At 50.9% G+C, this 18,495-nt stretch overlaps 1 protein-coding gene across 3 annotated transcripts; it reads left to right on the forward strand.

Moving 5' to 3' along the window:
• The first annotated feature begins 1,370 nt into the window (after positions 1-1,370).
• AP5Z1 (adaptor related protein complex 5 subunit zeta 1) lies at positions 1,371-18,447 on the forward strand. 3 transcript variants are annotated; one of them, XM_074345595.1, is made up of 17 exons: positions 1,371-1,522; positions 12,064-12,201; positions 12,361-12,547; positions 12,713-12,854; positions 12,974-13,086; positions 13,469-13,637; positions 13,943-14,083; positions 14,312-14,349; positions 14,422-14,584; positions 14,835-15,013; positions 15,439-15,581; positions 15,870-16,010; positions 16,372-16,483; positions 16,729-16,826; positions 17,332-17,464; positions 17,544-17,758; positions 17,988-18,447. In XM_074345595.1, exons 1-17 carry the CDS (start codon positions 1,482-1,484, stop codon positions 18,256-18,258), a joined length of 2,424 nt encoding a protein of 807 aa, XP_074201696.1. In that variant the 5' UTR covers positions 1,371-1,481; the 3' UTR covers positions 18,259-18,447. The 3 variants fall into 3 exon arrangements, with proteins under 3 accessions (XP_074201696.1, XP_074201695.1, XP_074201697.1); XM_074345594.1 differs by having other exon boundaries at positions 14,312-14,584; XM_074345596.1 differs by lacking the exons at positions 17,544-17,758; positions 17,988-18,447 and having other exon boundaries at positions 14,312-14,584; positions 16,372-16,574.
• The last annotated feature ends 48 nt before the right edge of the window (positions 18,448-18,495 follow it).

The following is an 18,495-nucleotide window of genomic DNA, read 5'->3' on the forward strand; positions in this document are numbered from 1 at the left end:
CAAAACCACCACGTCTGGGATTCCCACAGATGAGCACCAAGCCTGCTCCCCCTCCACTCTAGTGCCTTCCCACTGCTGGTCACTCCAAGGCCTCCCGCACCCACCATATCCAAAGGACATCCATCTTTCCAACTTCTCTCTTCTCTTACTCTGCTTTAGCATCCCTTCAGAGCATTTATCACCACGAGGCTTATGTGTATGTTTGCATTTTTGACCATTGTCATCTCTGTTGGCTGTAAATTCATTGAGGGCAGGAACTTGGCCTCTCCTGTTCACCATTCCCCAGAACCTAAAACATTGCCTAGCACAGCGCAGGGACTCAATCCCTGATTGTTCGATGACCGAGTGGCTCCACCAACTTCCTCGACCTCTCCTGCCCCAATGCCAAGTGAACGACACCACCTGGTAAGCCAGAAACCTGCTGCTGCCCTTGGTTTTTCCCCGCTCCTCCCCAGCCCCCAAATCCATCAGTCACCAGGTGCTGTAAATCCTACCCCTGCATGGTTACTGAATCTGCTGCCTACTCCATACGCATGGCCCTAACCTCCTTCCCTCTCCTGGACCAGCCCCTCCTCTCCATGCCGCGCCCACCTCCACCCCCACACCCCCATTCTCTACCCTACTGCCAGGCAGACATCAGGCTTCCCCTCGGGTGTACCTAAGCCACAGGAAGCCGGCTTTCATGCTGCCTTCAGTAGCATCGCCCAGGCCTACCCCTCCCACCCCTCGGTCTGACACCCCCTGGGCTCATCTTGGGCTCCTGTACCTCCCCAAGTCTTCCTCCCGTTCGACTGCATCCAGTTTAGGCTGTCACAGCATTTATCACGCTGGACTGTCACTGCCAGGAGTATCGCCCTGTATTCCCAAGCAGTCTGCAGGGTGGACGTACTGTGGCCAAGGCACCTTTCAGAACTACGGGAAACTGACTTTCCTCTCTGAGACTGTTGCCTTGTTAGGAAAACGGAGATTCCGATAGCCTGTGAGCGTGGCGGAGACTGAATGCGATTTTTCAAAGCAGCAGGTACGGCCTGTGAAAGATGTTAAATGCGAGCTTTAAAAAATGAAAGCAAAGTACTGCTGAAAGCCGCAGCTGTTCCCTGCAACCTGCAGGACACGCCTCCAGCCCACAGCCGCAGTTTGTGTAACAGTTTCAGGTCGTACTGAACGCGACGGAGCAGGCTGTGTTTACGAAACAGAACCTAGCACCACGTCCGGGCGCCCAGCGTCCGGAGCTGCACCGGGCTCCGCGGCGCTAGAACCCGACCGGACGCTGGCCGGGCCCCGCCCCCAGAGCGCTGGCGGCCCCGCCCCCTCGCGGAGACGCTCCGTCAAAGCCCATTGGCCGGCGGCCTTTGAGCCCGGCTCACGTGACGCGGCACGTGACATGACCCGGAAGCCGGCTTTGTGGCGGGCGGAAGTTGGGAGTAGCCGGCGTTAAGAGCGCTCCGGCTGTGTCTCCGGGCTCCCGTGGCGGCGGCAGGATGTTCACGGCGGCAGCGGAGAGTCTGCTCCGTCAGGCCAGGTGCGCCCGCCTTTTCTTTGGGGCACTTGTTGGTGGATCTCGGAGTGGGGCCGGCGGGGGACGGGAAGGCCGCGCGGGCCAGGGACGGGGTGAGGCGGTACGGAGAGGTTGGAGCTGGTCCCCGGAGGCGGTGGCACCTGAGCAGCGCTCTGAAGGATGAGTGGAAATGAAGTGGGTGGAAGCCCGCTGATGATCTGGCCAAAGGCCTGGCGTCAGGCAGGAAGTGGGAGAGCCAGAAGCTGTCGGTTGCCTCGAGGTCGAGAAAGCCACAAGGAGACTGGAGAGCCTGTTAGATTGAGCCATGGCGAGCTCTGTGTGCACAGCTCAGCAGTTTAGTGCCTTACAAGGGCTTCTGGGAGCCACGGAGAATTTTGTGATTTAGAAAGATCCGCTCTCATGCGGTTGCGTTGGGTGAATTGGGAAATTACCCATCGTCTTCTGGCCCGGAGCTGGCTCTGGACTCCTAACTAGTGGGTAGCCCTTTCCTTAACCAACTACCCAGTCATGGGATAAAGCACATGCTGGCTAGGACTAAAACCCCGGAGTCCATCAGACAGTCTGAGACTTGATGCTACTTGTTCAAGAGAAGAAGATGAGCCGGAACCGCAAGCCCATGGTAAACATGAGAAAAAACAAAAAAAACTGGATTCTGAGCTGGACCAGTTGGTGGGAAAGATTAGGCTGGTTGAGGCTCCGGTGGTCTTAGTGAAGCAAGATCTTGAATGCATATTAAGTTCTAAAGGCTGTGAACAGGGCAAAATTTTTCTATGGTCAAAACAACCGTTGAAAATCTGTTAGGAAATTGTTTTGAGGATTTGTAGCACCATCTCCCAGTAAGTCCAACACAGTCTGTATTTTCTTCAGTATTGGACAGATATTCCAATATCCAAGTTCCAGTATTCCAATTCAGGTTCACTTGAATTTAGGAGCTGTATTAAATGAAAATATATATGTTTTTTTAAAAATTGAAGTATACCTGATTTACAGTATTATATTCATTTCAGGCATACAACATGGTGATTCAATATATTTATGGATTATACTCCATTTAAAGTTGTTATAAAATGTTGGCTACATACCCTGTGCTGTACAATCTATCCTAATAGCTTATTTATTTAATACATAGTAGCTTGTGCCTGTTAACCTCTTACCCTTATTTTGCCCGTTCCCCACTGGTAACCACTAGTCTGTTGTTCTCTGTATCTGTAAGTCTGTTTTGGTGTATTCATTAGTTTCATTTTGTAGATTCCACATATAAATAGCATACAGTACTTGTCTTTCTCTGTCTGATTTATTTCACTAAGCATAATACCCTCCACGTTCATCCATGCTACTGCAAATGGCAGAATTTCATTCTTTTTTATGGTTAATATTCCACTGTGTGTGTGTGTGTGTGTGTGTGTGTGTGTGTGCGCGCGCGCAAGTGTATGCATGCCACGCCTTCCTTATCTGTTCATCTGTTGATGGACACTTAGGTTGCTTACGTATCTTGGTTATTGTCAGTAATGCTGCTATGTTTTATTAATGTAAGCTTGTAAATTTAATTAGATCCCATTTGTTTATTTTTGTTTTCGGGGAGTTCAAGATTTGCAAATACTAACTACTGTATATAAAAGAGATAAACAATAAGTTCATACTGTATAGCACGAGGTATATTCAATATCTTGTAGTAACCTATACTGAAAATGAAAAAGAATAAGAAAAGAAAAATATGTATGTGTATTACTGAAACATTATTCTTTACACCAGAAATTGACACAACATTGTCAACTCTCTGCTTCAACTAAAATAAATAAATAAATAACTTTGAAATAACAAGAAAAACACAAAGAAGTCTAAAAAAAAAATAATGCTGCTATGAACATTGGGGTGTATGTACCTTTTCAAATGGATAGTTTCGTTTTCTTTGGCTATATACCCAGGAATGGAATTGCTGGGTCATATGGTAGTTCTGTTTTTAGTTTTTTTGAGGCACCTCCACAGTTTTCCATAGTGGCTGCACCAATTTACATTCCTACCAACAGTGTATGAGGGTTCCTTTTTCTCCACATCCTCGCCATTTGTTATTGTGGTCTTTTTGATGCTCACCGTTCTGACAGGTGTGAGATGTTATCTTGGTGTGGTTTTGATTTGAAGTTCTCTGATAATTAGCTATGTTGAGTGTCTTTTCATGTGCCTGTTGGCCATCTCTGTCTTCTTTGGAATAAAATGTCTGTTATGTCTTCTGCCTATTTTTTAATCGAGTTGTTTGGTTTTCTGATGTTCAGTTGTGTGAGCTCTTTACATATTTTGGATACTAACCCTTATCAGTCATATCATTTGCAAATGTTTTCTCCCATTCAGTAGGTTGTATTTTTATTTTTTCAATCGTTTCCTTTGCAAGTTTAATTAGGTCCCATTTATTTTTGCTTTTGTTTCTTTTGCCTTAGGAGACAGATCCAAAAAAATATTGCCACAATGTATGTCAAAGAGTATTCTGTGTCTGTTTTCTTCTAGGAGTTTTATGGTTTCCAATCTTACATTTAGGAATTTAATCCATTTTGAGTTCATTTTTATGTATGATGTGAAAAAATGTACCAATTTCATTCTTTTACATGTAGCTGTCCAGTTTTCCCAGCACCACTTATTGAAGAGACCATCTTTTCCCCCACTGTATATTTGTGCCTCTTTTGTTGTAGATTAATTGACCATAAGTGTGTGGGTTTATTTCTGGGCTGTCTGTTCTGTTCCGTTGATCATGTCTGTTTTTGTGCTACTAACACACTGTTTCTGATTACTGTAGCTTTGTAGTATAATCTGAAATCAGGGAGCTTGAGACAGCCATTCAGCTTTGTTCTTTTTCCTCAAGATTGTTTTAGCTACTTATGGTCTTTTTGATTCCGTTTAAATTTTAGGATTATATTTTCTATTTCTGTGAAAAGTGTCATGGGTATTCTGTTAGATTGTATTAAATTGGTAGATTGCTTTGTTAACATTTTAACAATGTTAATTCTTCCAGTCCACAAACATGGGATATCTTTCCATTTCTTAGTTTCATCTACAATTTCCTCTATCATAGTTTTATAGTTTTCAGAGTATAAGTCTTTCACATCTTTCATTAAGTTTATTCCTAGGTATTTTATTCTTTTTGAAGTGATTTTAATGGGATTTTTTTTGCTTTCTCTTCCTAGTGGTTCTTTACTAATGTTTAGAAAAGCAACAGACTTCTGACTATTAATCTTGTATCCTGCAACTTCACTGAATTTACTCATTAGTTCTAATAGTTTTTTGGTGGATTTCAGGGATTTCTGTATATAATATCATGTCATCTGCAAATAGTGACAGTTTTGCTTCTTCCTTTCCAACCTATATGTCTGTTTCTTATTTTTCTAGTCTGATTGCTGTGGCTAGGACAATACTATGTTAAATAGAAGTGGTGAGAGTGGGCCCCCTTGTCTTGTTCCTGATTTTAGAGGGGAAACTTTTGAGCTTTTCACCATTGAGAATGTTAGCTGTGGGTTTGTTATAAATGGCCTTTATCATGCTGGGGTATGCTCCCTTTATACCAACCTTGATGAGAATTTTTGTCACGAACAGATGTTGAATTTTGTTAGATGCTTTTTCTGCGTCTATTGAAATGATCGTGTGAGTTTTTTCCTTTCTTTTGTTAATGTGGTGTATCACACTGATTTATCTGTAGACACAGAACCATCCTTGTGACCCTGGAATAAATCCCACTTGATCATAGTATATGATCTTTATATATTAGGGTTTTTTTTTTAATTTTTTAAACTTTATTTTTTTAATTTGTTTTTTGCTTTTTGGGAGGTAGGTTGGGGGAGGTCATTAGATTTGTTTGTTTGTTTGTTCAATCCAGGACTTAGTGCATGCTAAGCATGTTCTCTTCCGCTTGAGCTATGCCCTCCCTACCCCTTTTTTTATGTATTGTTGAATTCAGTTTGCTAATATTTTGTTGAGGATTTTTGTATCTATATTCATTGGAGATACTGGTTTGTAACTTTTTGGATATATATGTATTTTTTTGTTACTATATAGTTCCCCATGCTATACAGTATAAACTTGTTTATCTATTCTGTATATATTAGTCAGTTATCTGCAAATCTCAAACTCCCAATTTATCCCTTCCCACAAGTTTGTTTTCTATATCTGTGAGTCTGTTTCTGTTTTGTAAATAAGTTCATTTGTCTTTGTTGTTGTTGTTGTTTTTAGATTCCACATATAAGTGTTAACATATTTCTCTTTCTGGTTTACTTCACTTAGAAGAATTACATTCTCCAGGTCCATCCATGTTGCTTCAAATGCCGTTATTTCATTATATTTTATGGCTAAGTAATATTCCATTGTGTAAATAGACCGTAGCTTCTCTATCCAGTCATCTGTCAGTGGACATCTAGGTTGTTTCCACGTCTTGGGCTATTGGAAACAGTGCTGCTGTTAACATTGGGGTGCATGTATCTTTTTGAATTAAGGTTCCCCCTGGAGGAGTGGGATTGCTGGATCATATGGTAAGTCTATTTTTAGTTTTCTGAGGAATCTCCGTACTGTTTTCCATAATGGCTGCACCAAACTGCATTCCCACCAGCAGTGTAGGAGGGTTCCCTTTTCTCCACAGCCTCTCCAGCATTTGTCATTTGTGGACTTTTGAATGACGGCCATACTGACTGGTGTGAAGTGATACCTCATTGTAGTTTTATTTTGCACTGCTCTGACAATTAGCAGTATTGAGCATGTTTTTCATGTGCCTGTTGGCCATTTGTATGTCTTCATTGGAGAATTGCTTGTTTAGATTTTCTGCCCATTTTTGGATTGGCTTGTTTGTTTTCTTCTTATTAAGTTGTATGAGCTGTTTATATATTCTGGAAATTAAGCCCTTGTCAGTCTTATCTTTTGCAAATATTTTCCTCCCATTCTGTTGGGTTAGCTTTTTGTTTTGTTTATGGTTTCCTTTGCTGTGCAAAAAGCTATAAGCTTACTTAGGTCCCATTTGTTTATTTTTGCTTTTATTTCTATTGCCTGGGTAGACTGCCCTAGGAAAACATTGCTAAAATTTGTCAGATAATGTTTTGCCTATGTTTTCTTCTAAGAGGTTTATAGTGTCTTGTCTTAGTTTAAGTCTTTAAGCCATTTTGAGTTTATTTTTGTGTACGGTGTAAGGGAGTGTTCTAAGTTCACTGATTTACTTGTAGCTGTCCAGTTTTCCCAACACCATTTTATGAATAGACTGTCTACTCCATTGTATGTTCTTGCCTCCTTTGTCAAAGATTAATTGACCATAAGTTTATGGGTTTATTTCTGGGCCCTCTGTTCTGTCCCATTGATCCATATGTCTGTTTGTGCCCATACCATGCTGTTTTGATAACTGTAACTCTGTAGTATTTGCCATTTTTTTATAGTGTCTTTGTCTGGTTTTGGTATCAGGCAATGGTGGCTTCACAGAATGCAGCTGGGTGTGCTCTTCTTTGATTTTTGAGAACAGTTTGAGAAGGACAGGTATTCTCTCTTCTTTTACATATTTGGTGGAATTCTCTTGTCAAGTTGTCCAGCCCTAGACTTTTGTTTGCTGGTAGTTGTTTTTTTCTTTCCAGTTACTAACTCAGTTTCACTGCTAGAGATTAGTCTGTCCATATTGGCTATTTCTTTCTGATTTAGTGTTGGAAATTGTTTCTAGAAATGTATCCAATTTTTATACATTGTCCAGTTTGTTGGCATATAAATAAATGTTAGTTGCTTATGACTTTTTTTTTTTGTATCTCTATGATATTGGTTGTAATTTTCCTCTTTCTTTTCTTATTTTATTTGGGTTCTTTTTAAAATTTTTTAACTTGAGCCTGATTAAAGACTTACCAACTTAATTTTTTCAAAAAAACAGCTCTTGGTTTCATTAATCTTTTCTGTTGTTTTTTAAATCTCATTTATTCTCTAATCTTTATTATTCCCTTTTTTCTGCTGACTTTGGCCTTTGTTCTTCTTTTTCTAAGTTTTTTAGATGGTAGGTAGTTAGGTTGTTTGAAATTTTTTTTGTTTCTTGAAGTAGGCTTGTATTGCTATAAACTTTCCTCTTAGAATGCTTTTGCTACATCCCATAGATTTTGGAATGTGTGTTTATTTTCATTTTTCTTGAGGTGTTATTGGATTTCCTCTTTGATTTCTTTACTGACCTGTTGGTTTTTTAGTATCATATTGTTGAGTCTCTACGTGTTTGTGTTTTGCCATTTTTATTCCTGTAATTGATTTCTAGTTTCATTATTGTTGTGGTCAGAGAAAATGCCTGATATAATTTCCGTTCACTTTAATTTGTTGAATTTGTTTTGTGGCCTAGGACGTGATCTGTCTTGGAGAATGTTCCATGTGCATTAGAAAAGAATATATATTCTCCTGTTTGGAGATGGAATGTCCTATAGATACCAGTTAAGTCCAGCTGGCCTAATGGGTCATCTAAGACCACTGTTTCCGTATTGATATTTGTCTGGATGATCTGTCCACTGATGTAGGTGGTGTGTTAAAATCCCCCTATTATTATATCATTGTCAGTCTCTTCCTTTATGTCTTAGTATTTGCTTTACGTATATAGGTGCCCCTGTGTTAGGTGCATGTATGTTATGAATATAATGTCTTCTTCTTGTGTTGATCCATTTATCATTATGTAATGCCTTTCTTTGTCTTTTGTTACAGACTTTGTTTTAAAGTCTACTTTGTTTGATATGAGTATTGCTGCCCCAGCCTTCTTGTTACCATTTGTATGAAATATCTTTTTCCATCCTCTCACTTTCAGTCTGTGGCTTTGGTTCTGAAGTGAGTCTCTTATAAGCATAATTTGGATGGGTCTTGTTTTTGTTTTGTTTTTTTTAATCCAGTTAGCCACCTTTTATGTTTTTTGAGTGGACCATTTAACTCATTGACATTTAAAGTGACTGCTGATAGGTAGGTACTTACTGCCATTTTGTTATGTGTGTTCTGGTCGTGTTTGCAGGTCTCTGTTCTTCAGTCCCTTGTGGGTTGATAATTTTCGTTAGTGGTGCGCTTGTCTTCCTTCCTCACTAGTTTCTGTGTATCTATCGCAGGTTTTTGATTTGTGGTTGCCAGGGGGTTCAGATACATTGATCTTTATATTTTATTGGTTGACCCACAGCCTTTACTATACATTTGCCTTTACTAGTGGGATTTTTCCTTTCCCATGAATTATTTCTTGTTCTAACCTTTTCTTTCCCACTTAGGATCTTTCGACTCTTTCAGAGCTGGTTTACTATTGATGAGCTCTCAGTGCTCGCTTGCCTGAGGCGCCCTCTCGCTCTCCTTTAACCCGCAGCGACGGCCTCGCGGCCGGAGCAGCCCAGCCTGCAGGGCTTTCCCTTTCAGCGCTCTGAGTGCGCCGCGCAGCTCACTTCTGTTCTCCAGGGTTTCTGCGGAGAAACCCACCGGCAGCCTCGCGGGAGAGTCCCTTGTATGTGACTCTGCTTTCCTCTTGCTGCCTTTGGGGTTCTCTCTTTAACTTTTAACATTTTAATTATGATATGTCTTGGTGTGGGTCTCTTGGGGATCATCTTGTTGGGGACCCTCTGTGTTTCCTGTACCTGGATGTGTTTCCTCCTTCAGGTTTGGGAAGTTTTCAGCCATAATGTCATCAAGAAAATTTTTGACCCCTTTCCGTCTTCTCCTTTGGGGACCCTTATAATGCGAATGTCAGTACCCTTGATGTTGTCCCAGAGGTCCCTTAAATTGTCCTCATTTTTAAAATGTGTTTCTTTTTGCTGTTCTGATTGGGTGATTTCCATTGTTCTAACTTCCACTTACACGTTCTGTGTTCTAGTCTGCTGTTAATTCCTTTTAGCATGTTTTTCATTTCTGTTATTGTATTCTTCTGCTCTGACTAATTCTTTTTTATATTTTCTAGTTCCTTGTTAAAAATTCTCATTGTGTTCATCTGTTCTTTTCCCCAAGTTCAGTTAGCATTTGTATTACTAAAACTTTAAATTTTTTAGTAATTGTTTCATTGTTTTTTCAGATTTTTTTCCTTGTTCTTTCATTTAAAGCACATTCCCATCTTCTCATTTTGCTTAACTTTTTCTGAAATTAGGTAAAAATTACCTATGCTGGTCATGAAGGGGTGTCCTGTGTGGGAGCCTCCCTGTACGGTCTGTGTGTGCCCAGTGGCTTTGGTGGGAGAGCTTTGGTGGGATGTGAGCACAAGTCACATCCATCCCCAGGCTGTACTCAGAGCTGTCACCTTGTTGGGAGGTGGGGCTGGAGAAGGAGGGGCTAGAGCTCAGGTGTGAGCTGGGGCTTCTCCTCTGCTCAGTGCTGTCACTGCCCTGTTGGGGTGGGGTTGGGTCCCAGCTGGCTCTGTCCCACTGAGCGTGCACTCCCCCGCCCCGCAGCAGTGGCACCTTTGCCCCAGAGGGGAGCAATGCTGCAGCAAGATGGGCTGCGATGGTACCAGACTGCTCCCCATCCGCCACCCCCGTGGGCACCCACAGTGTCCGTGCTCACCCTGTTCAGGTGCAGGGCCAGGTCTGAGTCGCCTCCATCCCCGTGGGTGTGCTTGCTCCTCGCTTCTCAGCAAGGGCAGCTCTGCCCTGGTGAGGGGGGAGCCACAGAGCCAGAGCGGCTGGAGCTGGCGCGTGGCTGGGGCTGGGGAGGGCGCGGGAAAGCAGCCAGGGTCCCAGGCAGTCTTCACCTGTTTCTCCGCCTTGTTTCCGGAGCGAGCAAGCATGTGCCCGCTCTTCACAAGTGGAGTCTGGTTTTCCTACAGCCCCGCCATCAGTCCCACTGGTTTGCAAACCAGCCAAGGTGTCGGACCCCAGGGCTGGGATGCCCAGCATGTGGTTTGAACAGCCCATCCCAGGGAGGATCTCTGAGGCCGTGTAACCCCCTCCTCTTTCGTGGGGGGCCTAGGTCCCAATCTGATGGCACCTTGTCCTTTCCTACCCGAGTCCGTGTGGATCTTTGGCACCGCCATGGTTGTACAGGAGTCTCCCTGCCAGTCTCCAGTTTTCAGTGAGCACTGCTCCTTACATTGATGTGTTTGTAGGGGGAGGTGAACTCTGCATCCTATGTTGCTGCCTCAGTCTCTTCCCCTGAAAATAATTAAGTACTAGCATCTCATTTCCTATGTGACGTGCTTGCCTGGAAGGTCTTGCCCAGAAACCCGTGAGAACTGAGACCCACTCAGAACTCCCAGCTCATTTTCTATTCATGGACTGAGGCAGAAGAAAAAGCCTTATTTCTTAGTTCTCTGTCTCTGTTTTTGGGGGTGAAGGATAGCGTTGGTTAAATATCCATAACAAAAATAGGAGTCACACAATTCCTGTTGGGATTTAAAGAAACCTGTTTTTCTTTAATTAAGCCTATGATTTTTGGTGGCACTTTAAAACAAACTGCTGAGGTTTGGGAGTTAGAATTGAGAGTGAGTTTTAGTTTGTAGGTGTTTCAGTGATGGACGGCAAGGGCAGAGAAGAGCTGTTGGAAGCCTGTCTTGTTGGCTGCGGAGCAAGTGAAGGAAGTGGAGCTCGAGCTGGGGCAGGGGGCGCGGCAAGGCCGGGGGAGGCTTCTTAAAGGACAAGCCTGCCAGTCAGCAGTTCAGGGCGCAGTCAGGAGAAGCGCAGCCCCGGGCAGATGCCGGAGGAACGAGCACGTTGGCCTTTTGGAAAGAATCTTGTGATTTGGAGCCGATGTTGGAAGGGACTGACTTGAGATGTGGACGAGAGTCCCACCATCCTGGGGAGGAGGCTCGGTTGTAATTGCGAGATGGACTGGAAGTGTCTCCCTCAGTCGTCACCCCATTGTCCCTCGTGAGCCTGCTCTTGTGTGTAGGGGCAGAATCCCACTCTGGCTCCATGAAGTGAAGCACTGGAGACGGGGGTGCGAGTGAGAGGGGGTGGGAGTCCTTTGGGCTCTATCTGCCAGCCTTCAGGTGAGAATGGCCATGGGAGGAGCCACCCAGGACCCCCTGCAGATGCTCATCCAACCTTCTCATCAGCCGCAGAGGCTGGGGTGCACTGTCTCAGCTCAAAATTCTAGCTTCCAGGGGTGGACTTCAGCCATAGCTTGGGAGGGGGGCCAGCTGTGTGGAGCGCCCAGCACCCTACCTCGTGGGGTGCCTTTTGGACGGGAGTGGCAATCGTTCAATAACTGAGCTGTTACAAATGCTCAACCGGTCTATTTTCAAGTTAAGCAAATTAAGTATTAGGGTATGGTGTCTTCATGTGTAAGAGTCAACTTGTTTCTAGAAGTTAAAGGCTCAGTGAAAAGGAATCTTTTGAAAAGCAACTTATTTTCAGACTAAACTCCCCTTACTTTTGACTCTAAAACCAGTCGGTTTTAGTTCTGCTCCTGGAAGAACAAACTGAACGCGTGGAGTTTTGACAGTGAGGTGATGGTCTCCTGCCTGGCGGGAAACCAGTCAGCGGACTCATCACCCTCCTCCCCGACATCCAGTCTCTGCAGTAGGGACAGTCCGCAGCCCGAGAGCTGTCAGGCGCAGCTCAGGGCCGTGTCTCTGGGTCCCTGGGTGCTGGGTTGCTTACGTCGTTGTCTCTGTTTAGGGAGATCCAGGCTGAGGAGCTGAAGAAGTTCTGTTCCCGGGTCTGTCAGCTGCTGCAGAAGGAGGACTTGGGGCCTGATGCCCTGGATGCCCTGCGGAGGCTTTTCCTCATCGTCTCAGCCACGAAATACAACAGGAGGTGAGTGTACCCCTCCTTGGGGCGTGGCATGTTCCTGTGGTGTCTGAGTCTGTGTTCCCTGAAGGCCACGCTGGTGGTCCCAGATACACACTCACCCCTCCTGTGCGGCCCCGGCCACCTCGCCGTGGGGTGACGTGTCCCCTGTGGCCCCTTCTCCAGGCTGGAGAAGACATGTGTGGACCTGCTGCAGACCACCCTTTGCTCGCCCTCCTGCCCTGAGCCGCTCCAGCTTCTCTGCGCCGCTGTCCTGAGAGAGATGTCGCCCTCCGACAGCCTTAGCCTGTCCTGGGAGCATGTCCAGAACACACGGCAGCTGGGCCTGCTGGCCTCTGTGCTCCTGGCCCAGGTAAGGTGACTGCCACCTCCCAGGCCAGCCACCCTGCCCTTAGGGGCCATGGGGCCTGGGCTGCCTCAGTGACATTCCCAGATGCCCATGCGAAGTGGCATTCCCGGTGCTCAGGCACTTGAGCAAGTCGGCGGTGTTCATGTTCCACCTGTGCATGGTTTGCAGGGCGACCAAAAGCTGGTCAGAAGCGTGGGCCAGCGTGTCCTCAAAGTCCTGGAGAGCCGACAGCCCGAGGGGCCCAGCCTGAGGCACCTCCTCCCAGTCATGTCAAAGGTCGCCAGCCTGGCCCCGGACACCCTCCACGAAGGTAGCCTCTTGGGGGCCTGGGGCTGTCGGGGGGGCAGCTGCTCCTTTTCTAGGATCATCTACCAGTGCCCCGGGAGTGGGGCTTGTTTCCTATGGTGTCACCACTGCCCCCTCCCATAGACCAGACCAGTGCGCTCAACAAGAGGCTGGTGGACTGGCTCCGCTATGCCAGCGTCCAACAGGGGGTCGCACACTCCTCCGGAGGCTTCTTCTCCACGCCCAGAGCCCGGCAGGTGAGGCTGGGGCACTCAGACCCTCCCTATCCCTGGGCCACCCTGCCAGCCTCGCCTGCAGGATGCTGTTGACCCCGCCTGCCCTGGTTCCCTCTTTCCCCTCTCCATGTGAGAGTCGGGGGGGGGGGGGGACTTTAGGTCACATGGGGTCACAGCCTGTGACGGTCTGTGTATTTGCTGAGGCCCGGAACACGTATTTGACTGAGGGCCCTGCCCACATCACATGTGTTGGAAAGGCTGGGGGCCCTGCTCTGGAAGGACAGCTCTGGGGGATGACCAGGGCAGGGGCCTGCGCTCCGCTCTCCCTAGTACTGGGAGCTGTTGTCCCTTCCCAGCCTCGGCCCAGGGGCCCTGCAGCACCTCTTGTCCTTGCCTCCCGCAGCCGGGCCCTGTCACTGAGGTGGACGGAGCAGTGGCCACGGACTTCTTCACAGTGCTGTCCACGGGCCAGCACTTCACGGAGGACCAGTGGCTGAACGTGCAGGCCTTCTCCATGCTACGGGCGTGGCTGCTGCACAGTGGCCCCGGGGGCCCCAGAACCCCGGCTGCAGGTAGGACACGGGCGGGGTGCGGGAGGGCCTGGCCTCTGGGCACTGGGAGGCCCTTTCCAGACGCATGGGGAAGCTGGGTGTCGACAGGACTATTCAGACAGCTTCTCCAAACTCCTCCCCACTGCAGACCAACTAACTAGTGATTCGTCTACACCAAGGGTGTCAGTGAGGGTGGCGGCGGGTGGGACTGGGCGTGGGGCCGGGCCCTGGCAACCATGAGGGCGGCTCTCCTCACGCCCCTGGACGGTTGGCCTGCACCTGTGGAGCAGGTGCGCAGCCTTCTGAGCTGCCGCTTTCTCTTCCAGACGACAGGTCGGAGCTGGAGGGCTCCACACTGTCTGTGCTCTCGGCCGCGTCCACCGCCAGCCACCTGCTGCCTCCCCAGGAGCGGCTCCGGGAGAAGGCCTTCGAGTACTGCCAGCGCCTCATCGAGCAGAGTAACCGGCGTGAGTCCCGTGCCGCCTCCCCGGCCCTCCCGCAGGGTGATCCCTGCCGTGCACAGAAGCCGGGGCCCTGGGCAGCTTGGCCCCATTGGAGCCCGTCCCCAGCCCACCAGTTGTTGGGCCCTGCCTGTTCCTCTGCTCCCAGCTATGGAGTCCAGAACACGGCGCACCTTCTCATCTGGCTGTTTTGATGGGGACACAGAGACTAGGTGGCTTTCTTCCCTCCCCCAGGAGCCCTGAGGAAGGCGGACTCCGACCTGCAGAAAGCGGTGAGTGCCCCCTGGCAGGCGGGTGGGCAGGCTCTCGCGGCTCCTTCTGAGTGCGGCATGGTCTCTCCGCAGTGCCTGGTGGAGGCCGTGCTGGTGCTGGACGTGCTCTGCCGGCAGGACCCCTCCTTCCTGTATCGCACCCTCTCCTGCCTGCGGGCCCTGCACGCCCGGCTGTGCGGGGACCCAGCCTGCGTGCGGGCGCTGCTGCCCATCGCCCGGTTCTTCCTGACCCACGGTGCGCAGTGGGGAGCCAGCCGGCAGGGACAAGGCAGGGCGGCTTCTCTGTGCTGCTTTCCTCTCTTTGTTGGTAGAAAAGCAGGGCTTTGATGAGAGGCCTGGGAAGAGCTGGATCCACGCAGCTAGTTTTTCTTGTGCTTGGCGGTGGAGGGGTGGGGGGGGCGGCATGTCAGCCTTTGGTGTCCTGGAGGCACGGGGGCCCTGGCCAGCAAGAGGCCTTGTGTCCCAACGGCGCCTGTGCCTTTCAGGGGAGGCCGCCGCAGTGGGCGCGGAAGCCGTCTACCAGCATCTGTTCACCAGGCTCCCTTCTGACCACTTCCACAGCCCAATGCTGGCCTTCGAGTTCATCCAGTTCTGCAGGGACAGCCTCCCCCTTTTCGGCAGAAACCTTGGCATTCTCAGAATGAGCTTCCCCAACCTCTTCAAGGCATGCTCGGCTGTCCCGGGGCTGTCCTGGGGCGGTGGCCCAGAATCCAGGGAGAGGGGTGGTCGGGCTGAGCTCTCATAGGATTGGTCCAGGTCTCAGCGTCCAGTAAGATCTCATCACCTGGGACCCTTGGCCAGGGTGTTCTGCCCTTCGGGGCCGGTGGTTTTTAATACGGCTTTTGCGACTGGCACGTCACTGCGTAGCCTTTTTGACGTCGGCTGGAGACAGTCCTTTAATGAGAAAAACAATGACGATAAATGAGAAGTGGTTTAGTTGGCACAGAAGTGAGTGCAGGAGCCAGAAGCACAGTGGAAGAAAAGAATGAAGGGAGGCCTTCCTGACTCCAGGAGCTCAGTGCGGCACCACGAGGTGGAGGGGCCAGTGGCGACAGCGCCGTGACGGGAGGGCTGGGGTCATCCCTGCAGTTTCTGGCCTGGAACAGCCCACCGCTCACCTCCGAGTTCGTGGCGCTCCTCCCGGTGCTGCTCGACGCGGGGACGGCCGTGGAGACACTACACCTGCTGCTGGACCTGCCTTGTCTGACGGCGGCCTTGGACCTGCACCTCCGGTGAGCCTGAGGGCCCCTCAGTCCCCGCGCCCAGCAGGGACCCTCCCCCGTTCTTCCTGGCTGTCCGGTGCTGCCTCCCTGCTGACAGCCGCCCCGGAGCCCAGCCTGTCTCCCACTCAGCTGGGGCCCCTCCTGTGGGCCCTTTCCAGTCACGCTGAGGCTCCTGGCTGGGTCACGGCGCTGGGAGGTTACAGTGCCGGCTGCTCAGGTCTCTTCCTGAGGGCAGGGCCACGTCGGGCCTGGGCCCACAGTGCATGTCTGAGCACAGCTTTGGGCATCTCCTCGCAGGTCATCACAGGCTGCGTCCGAGAGGCCGCTCTGGGATGTCTCCCTCAGAACTCCTGGCTGCCTGGAGGCCTTACGAGACCCTCAGTTCCAGGGTCTCTTCCAGCACCTGCTTCGTGCCAAGGCCAGTGGGACCCCAGAGAGGTAGGGCTCACTGCGGGGCACCCTAGGCCCCAAGGCTGGGCCGTGTGTGGCCACAGCCCACTCAGGGCAGCTGGGCCCTGCAGTCACCCCCACCCAACAGGCACTTGGTGGAGGGCTTGCAGTCAGCTCGTTCGGCAACCTGATCCAGTCCTCGTAATCCTGTGCGGGTGGCGTGGTGCCGGCTGTTCTGTACGGGTGGTGTGAGGCCTAGCACGGCCTAGGGGTGGGAGGGCCAGGACTGGAAAGAGGCCTCCTGGGAGCAGACCCCTTGCAGCCCCTCTCTCGCAGCAGACTCCCGCCGTGGGCACCAGCTGGGGCAGGGAGCGGGCAGGTGCTCAGGGGCTGGGCTCTGTGTCCCCAGGTTGGCGCCACTCCACCAGCTGCTGCAGCCCCTGGCCAGCTGCGCCCGCGTGGCCCAGTGCGCCGAGGCCGTGCCTACCCTGCTCCAGGCGTTCTTCTCGGCAGTGACACAGGTGAGCCCGCTTCCCGGGTCCTCCGTTCCCACAGCAGAGGAGCAGCCGGAGCCAGGACTTGCAGCAGCTCAGCCTCCTCAGTGGCAAAAAGGCGAGTCCTGCTGAGGGCCTATGAGTCACTGGGCAAGGGCTGCACACACCAGAACGGGAGCATGTGGGTGGCCCCCAGGTCAGCAGAAATCACGGGACCAGAGTGTGGCCGTTTCCTGGGTGGCAGAACAGAGTCTGTCTCTCTTGATCCCCAGTTCGCCGACGGGGCCCTGGCCAGCCAGCTGGCACTGCTGCTTCTGGAGAGAAGCGACTCGCTTTACCAGGTCCCGGGGTATGAAGCCCGCGTGCACAGGTTGGTCCTCACCATCGGCACTGTGCGATGGCCCCAGCTCCAGACAGGGTCACTGAGCCTGTACACTGGCCCCTCGAGTCTTCTGTTCCCCACTCCCCTGGGGTGCTGCAGCACCGGTTTCCCTGACAGGCTTCAGGCCCCCCAGCCCCCAGACCCAGCCTAGGCACAGACCCCACCATCCCCCCCCCCCCCAGAGTGTTCCTGCGTCCCCTTCTCCTTCCCCAAGCCCCTCTTCCACAGAGCCTTCCAGACCGTCTGTCCCCTTTTCTGAAGGCCCAGTTCATGCTGGCCTGTCTCCCTCCACACTCCAGCTGGGGACCAAGGACAGAGCCAAGCCCTAGCCTCCACCACGGTGGGGCAGTAGGTTCCTTTAGTGCTGGACCTACCTTTACCTCCAACTGGTGCTCGGAGGCATCCCGCCTACCGCCCGGCTCGTATTCTGGTTGGGCTGTGGGGCCGGGGTCTGCGAGGGGTGAGCACAGCCCGCGAGTGTCCTCTCCGGCAGGGTGCTGAGCGCCCAGTTCCTGGCCCTGTGCAAGCTGCACCCCTCCCTGGTGGTCGAGCGGGCGAAGGAGCTGCTGGAGTTCGTGGGCAGCGCAGGTGGCCTCCGTGGCAGTGGGCGCGTGCTCACCTCCGTGGTAAGGCACTAGCGCACCGCTGCGGCCCTCCTCTCAGCACAGGGCCTGTCATGGGGCTGAGGCACCATCCTCCTCCTAGGTGTGGGCCATCGGCGAGTACCTGTCGGTGTCCTGGGACCGGCGGTGCACCGTGGAGCAGATCAACAAGTTCTTTGAAGCCCTGGAGGCTCTGCTCTTTGAAGTCACCCAGTTGCGGCCCTCTGTCACCCTTCCCAAGTGTCCACCGCAGGTTATCACTGCACTCATGACCACACTGACCAAGCTGGCCTCTCGGAGCCAAGACCTGATCCCCAGGTAGCGATTGGGCGTGGGCAGGGGAGGGGGCCACCTGTCCTGCCACCGGAACACGGCGACACAGCCCAAGGGTCCTGCATGGATACAGGCAGCGTGGGTGCTGCCACCTCACTTCTCCGAGCTAAAGCCATGCTAGCTGGGTGCTCTGCGCGGCTGGGCCCTTCCACAAGCCCCCCTTCCACGTGAGGGGTGTGTCTGCAGCTGACTACCAGGACTGCCTTCTCCCCAGGGTCTCTCTGTTCCTGTCAAAGATGAGGACCCTGGCCCAGAGCACAGCCGCCAGCTCCGTGCACAGTGAGGAAGACGCGGGAGCCATCTGCACGCGGGCCACCGAGCTACTGAACCTGCTAAAGATGCCCAGCGTGGCCCAGTTCGTGCTCACGCCCAGCGGGGAGGTGTCTGAGCCTCGCTATCACCGTGACACCAACACGGCCCTGCCCCTGGCCCTGCGCACTGTCAGCCGGCTGGTGGAAAGGGAGGCAGGGCTCCTGCCAGGGTGAAGGTCGGGGCTGCCACCTTCTCGCCCTTTGGGCCTTTGTCTCTCTTTCTCTCCTGACCTCGTTGAGCTGTACGGTGACACAACACTGACCTCTCATGGGACTGAATGGAAGCTGCTTGGTCTGTGTCCTGCTGTTCCTTGCTTGGGGGCAAGATGAGGTACAGCAAAAATAAATCTACTTATCTGTGAACCAGGCAGGGTCTGTTCTCTCCTCCACCCAGGCAGCAGGCAGCCCCAC

Source organism: Camelus bactrianus, chromosome 18, assembly GCF_048773025.1.
Source record: "Camelus bactrianus isolate YW-2024 breed Bactrian camel chromosome 18, ASM4877302v1, whole genome shotgun sequence".
In the NCBI taxonomy this organism is placed as follows: domain Eukaryota; kingdom Metazoa; phylum Chordata; class Mammalia; order Artiodactyla; family Camelidae; genus Camelus; species Camelus bactrianus.

Excerpts from the sequence above, each read along its gene's own strand:
- AP5Z1 (XM_074345594.1), top strand. The coding sequence starts at position 1,482 with ATGTTCACGGCGGCAGCGGAGAGTCTGCTCCGTCAGGCCAG. Across the intron at positions 1,523-12,063 it reads AGTCTGCTCCGTCAGGCCAG|GGAGATCCAGGCTGAGGAGC; the intron begins GTGCGCCCGCCT and ends GTCTCTGTTTAG. Across the intron at positions 13,638-13,942 it reads CCCCAGAACCCCGGCTGCAG|ACGACAGGTCGGAGCTGGAG; the intron begins GTAGGACACGGG and ends TTTCTCTTCCAG.